The sequence below is a fragment of the Hypomesus transpacificus genome, chromosome 20 (assembly GCF_021917145.1).
Source record: "Hypomesus transpacificus isolate Combined female chromosome 20, fHypTra1, whole genome shotgun sequence".
Classification (NCBI taxonomy): Eukaryota; Metazoa; Chordata; class Actinopteri; order Osmeriformes; family Osmeridae; genus Hypomesus; species Hypomesus transpacificus.
The window spans coordinates 2,970,090-2,977,963 of NC_061079.1; the positions used below are offsets into that span (position 1 = coordinate 2,970,090).

At 44.9% G+C, this 7,874-nt stretch overlaps 1 protein-coding gene across 1 annotated transcript; it reads left to right on the forward strand.

Annotated features, from left to right (window-relative positions):
- Positions 1–508: 508 nt before the first annotated feature.
- pou4f3 (POU class 4 homeobox 3) lies at positions 509–1,888 on the forward strand. Its single transcript, XM_047043081.1, has 2 exons — positions 509–628; positions 995–1,888. The coding sequence occupies exons 1-2, from the start codon at positions 509–511 to the stop codon at positions 1,886–1,888; spliced, it is 1,014 nt and encodes a 337-aa protein (XP_046899037.1).
- The last annotated feature ends 5,986 nt before the right edge of the window (positions 1,889–7,874 follow it).

Consider the following 7,874-nt stretch of genomic DNA (forward strand, 5'->3'; position numbering starts at 1 on the left):
CTCAGAACAGCTTGTCAAGGGCATCATTGAGCATTGGCAGCAGTAACTTCCTTAACTTAATTATATTCACAAAAACAGGTCCGTAAAGTATTTCTTACTATTCTCATATAATTAACAAAAGTACAGAAAATGTATTCTAAGACAGCAAGTTTAAAGTTATGGAAATATTTCATCTTTAATTTAGTCTTCAAAAAACACGTTTTGTGTTTTTTGAAGATGTTGTTAACACCGGATTTTTGTTTCTTGTCTGTATCTTCATAGTATATAGCATATTCACACGGGCCGTTCTTGCACTGCACTCGCTATCATACAACCTCCACGCCTGCGCAGAGCAGGCAGTCCGCTCCCTGACTCGTAACTTGTAAATTGAGGAATGAGCAATGAGGGGGGGGAAGGGGGGGGGGGGGGGGTTGCCGCCAATGGAAACATCTCAGTCTGGCATCCGCGAGCCAGAGGAACGAGCCTGCCTGCATGCCAGGGCCACTTACCTGCTAGGCGCGCGAGGAAGATGATGACCATGAACGGCAAGCAGCATTTCACTATGCACCCCGCGCTGCACGAGCCCAAGTACCCTGGCCTGCATGCCAGCTCGGAAGGCATGCGCAGAGTGTGTCTGCCTGCCCCGCAGGTACGTTTCTGGGTAAATTCTTCAGACTTGAGTTAAAAGAAGGATATCAATTGGAAAATGTTTTAAAATATACCTGAGAGGACTGTTCTTCTCCTCCCCTCCCTTTTCTTTCTTTCACTCTGTATGGCTCCCTAACTAGCTGTCTCTTTTTTACTCTACCTCTGAATCCCCCCTCCCTTCCTCCCCCTCTCCCCCCTTTCTCTTTCTCTCTCATCCACATGTCTATTCAAGCAAAGCTGCAGCTTCCATATTAATTTTTATGACCTGTGCTTTGAGGAGGGTTCTCCTCTGTGCTTGGAAAATGTTTTTTAATCCTGAGTTGACAGAATTCCCCACTGACTCCAGTCTGCGCACTCTTGCTTGCAGCTCCAGGGCAATATATTCGGTGGCTTTGATGAGAGCCTACTGGCGCGCGCGGAAGCTCTGGCGGCTGCTGACATTGTCTCTCACGGCAAGAGCCACCCTTTCAAGCCAGACGTTACTTACCATACCATGAGCAGTGTCCCTTGCACCTCCACGTCCTCCACGGTGCCAATCTCCCACTCGTCTACCCTCACTTCGCACCATCACCATCACCTCAGCCAGGTCCTGGAGAACGACCTACTGGATCACCTGTCCTCCGGCCTCTCCGTTAGCGGCATGGGGGCTCCGGACACGTCCGGCATGAGCACGCAGGCCCATCAACACCACCTCCAGACCATGGGTCACCTCCACCAGGCGATGGCCATGGGCCACCCCCACTCTCTTTCTGTGCACAACGGCATGGCGTGCGTCAACGACGTGGAGTCCGATCCGCGTGAGCTGGAAGCCTTCGCAGAGCGGTTCAAGCAGCGGCGAATAAAGCTGGGGGTGACCCAAGCGGACGTTGGGTCGGCGCTGGCCAACCTGAAGATACCCGGTGTGGGCTCCCTGAGTCAGAGTACCATCTGTAGGTTCGAATCTCTAACCCTCTCTCACAATAACATGATCGCGCTCAAACCGGTTCTGCAAGCTTGGCTCGAGGAGGCGGAGGCAGCTTACCGGGAGAAGAATAACAAGCCGGACCTTTTCAGCAGCAACGAGAGGAAACGGAAACGCACTTCTATAGCCGCACCGGAGAAGCGTTCTCTGGAGGCATACTTTGCCATCCAGCCGCGTCCGTCCTCCGAAAAGATTGCAGCGATCGCCGAGAAACTGGATTTGAAAAAGAACGTGGTTCGTGTGTGGTTTTGCAATCAACGCCAGAAACAGAAACGGATGAAATATTCGGCAGTGCATTAATTGCCTCCATGAATAAAACACGACATTTTGACGGATAGGTGAACAGGGAACTAACAAACAATTGGATTGACTATCACGACTTTAGGATGTCTCAGAATTTAGACTGCTTTGTTATTTTGTGTGTCTGGTTCGCTGTCCTGTAACACTTTGCACAGTCCAAGTTGTTCATGGTGTTAACATGTTGTGCTAAAGGTCTATTTTGAGGAGATGTTTTTCGTTTAATTATTTTTTTAAATCACTGGATTGTGTCATAGACAAAAACGGAAGTAGTCCTATTCAAGGAATTAAGACACGAAAGGAAATTACCATCATATCATGGTCTGAATTATGAATGCTGAAATTATATATTCTCATTCTCTCACTATTGTCAAAAATAATATAATGTTTTCGTTTTTGCGTTTCAGTCTAACTCAAATGTCGGGAGCCTATGTATTCGATCATAATAAGGCAGGGTCCCTGACTCACCACCTTAATACAAACACATGAATGTGCTCTCTTCACCTCACTGTGCAAATGAGCAAAATCACATTGTCACATAGCCTACTTAATTTTCTTTAATTATTTACAAAGTGTCACTATTCAAACAGGGGCACGTCTAAGGGGCATTATTAAAAAGCTGCTATATTTTGTGTATTTTGATGTGAACGGTTTAGGAGTAGGATAAAATGCAGGGATACAAAAGTACTAGGAGTATTTTTTCTTCACTCTTGGAATTCACTTAATAAAATGTGTGCAGTTCAAACTTAATAAATCATTGATATTTTATAAAATCTGACTGAATCAACAATTGTTTTTTTCGCACATTTTCTGCATGAACACTTTCTTTGTTTTAAATTAAACCCAGAATATTTTTAATTTGAAAACGAAAATAAAGTTACTTAATTTAATTGGTTAATGTGTAAAACATATTTCAGGCCAGTGGACATGATAATTCTTTCCAAGTATTTTGCATAGGCCTAAATCATGCCGCGAGACATAAGCAGGTGATGGAATCCTTGTAAAACCGGATGTTTCTCAAACCATAAATTCCCAAATCACTGTAGAGATTAAAAATGAAACATACAGTCAGAGCATAAATATTTGTCTCCATAGTGCAAAATGTTGATGCAGACGTTTAAAGCGAGATAGGCCTTGAGGATAAGGAGTGATTCACACCGCCAGCTAATTAGTGCTACAGCTGGTTTAATTATGAATGGCTTCATGTCACCGGGGTTATAACGTGGGGTTTGAAATTATTAAGTAATGACGATGCAATATTAATTATATATTGGTATAAAACGAAGCAAGGATCCCCGAGGTTGATAGTATGGCAACAAGCGGAGCCTGTTCGGGAGAACGCGATTCGCGGGCTAAAGATAATTCTGCAGCTCAAGGTAAGAGACTGAAAACTTTAATTCGTTTAAGCCTAAGATAGGCTAATACATGACATGTAGCCTAAATGTATTTTCGTGTAGACAATCGATATTTAGTTTCTATTTGTGTTTTATTAGTAGACCTATTTTTCAATTATTAAAAAAAGTATATTTAAACAAGGCTGTAGGCCTACATTTCAATACGTTCAAAGTAAGGCTATAACTGCAGTCAAATATTCCTGGGTAATCGAAATCCTTTATTTCCTGCATATATTTTGTTCATACAGGCCTATAGCCATTTTACTAAAGCGTTACAGGAGGCAACTTGTTGAGACTATTAACATGCCTGTTCTTACTATGAAAAAATGTCGTTGACTGGAAACATTTGGTCACATTTAAAAAAAGCTAATATAAAAGGAAAATTAAAAAATATTTATTTATCTAACCACATTGGTTATATGAACAGGAGGGTTGAATCAGTGTTGCCTTGTGCTGCAGCTCCCCCCGGGATCCGGTATAGCCGGGAGGAGCAACATTCTGCCGTTAACATGAAATTGTGTGATAGGCCTATATGAATATTCTCTTTGATTTTAAGATTGGATGAATAGCTTAGGCTATGCGTTATTACTGATGCTAAGAGGCTTGTCTAAAGAGGGCTGTAAAGCAATTACGATTAGTTAGGCCTGTGCATCAGGCTAGTCTCAATATAAAAATTTAAATTACATAGGAACAGCCTTGTTATCGTGTTTTGTGTGTGGATATGTTTTCTGTATTCCCACTTTGTTTCAATCTTGTTATTTTTTATCAAAGCTTTAGGTCAGCCGACATCCCCCATGTTACGCCGTCACCTTCTTTGATCTCCCCGAAACTGCCAGACATCAGTGAGTACTGGACGCTTTTGGAGTTTGCTTGTCCCGTCCGGTTGTGGAGAGTCTAGAGAGAAGCACCTGGAATCTGACCAAGGACGGTGTGACCCAATGTGGCGCATTAATACGGCTGCTATGTCGTAAACCGAGTCGAAGACAATCCGGTAGCATGTGGCGAATGACGACCTATGTATTATTCAGCGCCTGTTGACAGCTGAGGCTATTTATCACGCAGGAAAGCGAGTGTGTGTCTGAAGGATGCTTTTGCATAATATCTACAATTTAACTCGTTGTTTTAGTTTTTCCAAACAAATGTGCTGTGTTGGTTAATAAACGTGTAGGTATGGTTTTAATTTGACCCATACAGGCCAACATCTGATGGAAACAAACACAGATTATAAAAAAAATATGTTATTGTTTTCGTATTGTTCTGACTGAAAGGGTTAGAGGGAGAGAAAAAGAGAGTGTGAGTGTCAGGAAGAGATACAGAGGGATGTACATTTTTTTTGGGGGGAGGGGTGTATGTGTTCCGTTATCAATTATCAATTATCTCGGTTTGCTTTGACAATGTCCAATGTATTTGTGTCCTACCAATAAAGCATTGACATTAAAACTTAATAGAAATTGAATAGAAAAATAAAAAAAAGGGAAACAGAGAGAGAAAAAGTGAGAGAAAAAGTGAGAGACAAATAGAGACACAAAGAAAGTTAAGTTTGCCTGAGATTTTCTCATGCAGAGAAGACAGTCCCTGACAGAATGGGGATGAGAGCAATGTTAAATTGCTGGGGAGACCGAGCTGACACACACACACACACACACAGACTCTCTCACACTTTCTCTCTCACACTCACACCCCCCCCGCCCCCCACACACACATACTTTCTCTCTCTCTCTCTCTCTCTCTCTCTCTCTCTCTCTCTCTCTCTCTCTCTCTCTCTCTCTCTCTCTCTCTCTCTCTCTTTCTCTCTCTCTCACACACACACACACACACACACACACACACACACACACACACACACACACACACACACACACACACACACACACGCACACACAAACACACACACACACACAGAGTCCCTGAGAGGGAAGGAGGCAGCTTGGAGCCAATGGCAGTAGAGGCAAGAGACTCCAGCCCCTCTATTATTGATAGAACGCCAACAGCAGGAGAATGTGACCCGTGTGGAGCTGACAGTGCGTGGAATGGATGAGCCGAGGAGAAGCCTGCTGCCTCTGAGCTTCACTCGTCAGTTCCTGTTATTGTTACACTCTCCGGGACCCAGCCTGAGATGCAGGGACCCAGCCAGGGACCCAACTCAAGATCCAGGGCCCCAGACCAGGATCCAGGGCCCCAGACCAGGATCCAGGGCCCCAGACCAGGATCCAGGGCCCCAGGACCAGGATCCAGGGCCCCAGGACCAGGAGACCCAGACGAGGGCCCAAGCCAACTCTGCCCAGGGACCTAACTCACCCACCCACCCACCCCTCCCCTCACCACCCACTGTCATGCCCGTGGTCGATTGCTAAGGTTACTGGGAGTGTGAGACAATTGAGGACAGGGTGCCCTTCAGGGGTGAACTCTGGGGTCACTATCTGTCGTTCTCTCTCTGTCTGTCCTCTCTTTGTCTGTCTGTCCTCTCTTTGTGTCTGTCTGTATGTCTATCTATCTGTCTGTCTGTCTGTCTGTCTGTCTGTCTGTCTGTCTGTCTGTCTGTCTGTCTGTCTGTCTGTCTGTCTGTCTGTCTGTCTGTCTGCCTATGTAAGTCTGTATCTGTCTCTCTACCTTTCTCTTTACCTATCGGTTTCTCTCTCTCTACCTCACACCCTGTACAATGTGCATGAGTGTGTGAAGAGCATTTTTACATAATGTATAGTAAGCAGTTTGTGCCTGGGTCTCCCAAGTCACCCAGCAAGCTGCCCCTCAAGGACCAATACATATACACAACATGCAAACTGGGACCAGTACACTGAGCTAACACACACACTCACATGCACATACAACACGCAAAGCGGGACCAATACACTGAGCTAGCACACACAGCACGCAACAGGTTCACCATGGTGACAAGCAGGAACTAGATAATAATACTAAAGGTATTTGCATGTAGCTTTGGACAAAGTCGCACTTGCACAATAAATCGCACATAAACATAAATTAAGCTGCTTGAGGGTGTGCTGCAAGGATTCAGCCTATAGGTGGCGCTGTCGTGAGCATTGTCACTGTCAAGATGTTTCCTCAGAGTTACATTTTGAGGATGCTGAGGGGTGTGGGCTGAGGGAGTGAGAGAGACCTCACTGCCCTCTGCATTACAGGTTATATTGCTGATGAAATTGGACTGTTCTTGTCTCCACAAATCTTAATTTACCCCCCCCCCCCCCCCCACCACCCTGGTTCTGCACACACACACACACACACACACACACACACACACACACACACACACACACACACACACACACACACACACACTGTAACAGTATAATACAGCTGTGTATAATTTAGCAGCGCTCCATTATCTAGGCGGCCAGAGATACCAGAGGAAGTGACTCAGAGATAACCCACCCTGGTGGGGCTCGTCAGGAGCAGCACTTAGAATCCTGGGCGACGTGTCATCTCCTCCTCAACACTTGTGGGGGGGGGGGATAGGTAGGCAGGTAGGCAACATAGCTCGAGTGGTGGGGCGTATAAACAGCAAATGGAGGACTGAGTGGAGGAGAGAAGAGGAGGGGATCAGAAAGGAGGGGAGAGGACAGGGAAAAGAGAGGATGATTGCAAACCCCCTCCCAAGGCGTAGGGAGGGGGGGGTAGAGCTCAAAGAAGATTGCCTCCTCACTCCTCTCCTCAGCACCTCACACTTCTCCTATCCACACCCCTCACCTGACTCCTCCTCACCCCCACACAACACTCCACACCCTTCTCCCCTCCCCCCTCACCCCTCTCTCCTCCCGCCCCCCTACACGTCCTCCTTGGGGATAGCCCAGGAGCTAAATAGCCCAGGGCATCACACAGAGAGAAGCCAGGGGGTGGGTGAGGATGTGTGAGTGTGTGTGTGCGTGTGTGTAAGATGATTTGTCTGTATGATTAACAAAGGTAGAGAAACACAAACAAAGAACTACACACCCTCTGAAGTCATATGCAAAATAACTTTAATATTTTTCCAGTTTTTACCAAACACACATACAAAAAACACAATCAAAGTTGACTGAATGCGTCATGTGTGTGAGAATAAATATACAGTATGTATGAAATTGAAATATCAAGGTAATTAATATAAATTAAATAGAGATTAAAAACACAGTGTGTGTTGGCTAGAGTGTGTAGGTGTATTACATTTACATGTATGTGTGTGTATGCTGTCTCTGTCTCTCCACCTTCAAGAGAAGGCTCAAGTCGCACTTGTTACGGGAGTACAACGGTACTTAGGTATGGTTTGCTGAACCCAATGCTAGTTTCCTCAAGGATCACAATGACTCTTGCTTAGAGACTTGTTGCTCTTGTTGGTTAGTGGTAATTGATTTAAACTGTTATATTCTCTGCAAAATATCCTATTTAGTTCATCTTATTTTTTATTTTTACTGTTGCTTGCTTTTTCTACAGGTACACTTGCACTTAGAGATTCATGTTGTTTAATTGTAACTTGCTTAACTACATGCTCTTATGGTTCCTCCCTTTGGCACTTATTTTTTGGTTGTTCACAATGTGTGCTTCTTGTTTTGGCTACCCGCAATGCTTTGGGGCTATCATGTTGTTATTATCAGTGACCTATG

Excerpts from the sequence above, each read along its gene's own strand:
- pou4f3 (XM_047043081.1), top strand. The coding sequence starts at position 509 with ATGATGACCATGAACGGCAAGCAGCATTTCACTATGCACCCCGCGCTG. Across the intron at positions 629-994 it reads TGTGTCTGCCTGCCCCGCAG|CTCCAGGGCAATATATTCGG; the intron begins GTACGTTTCTGG and ends TCTTGCTTGCAG.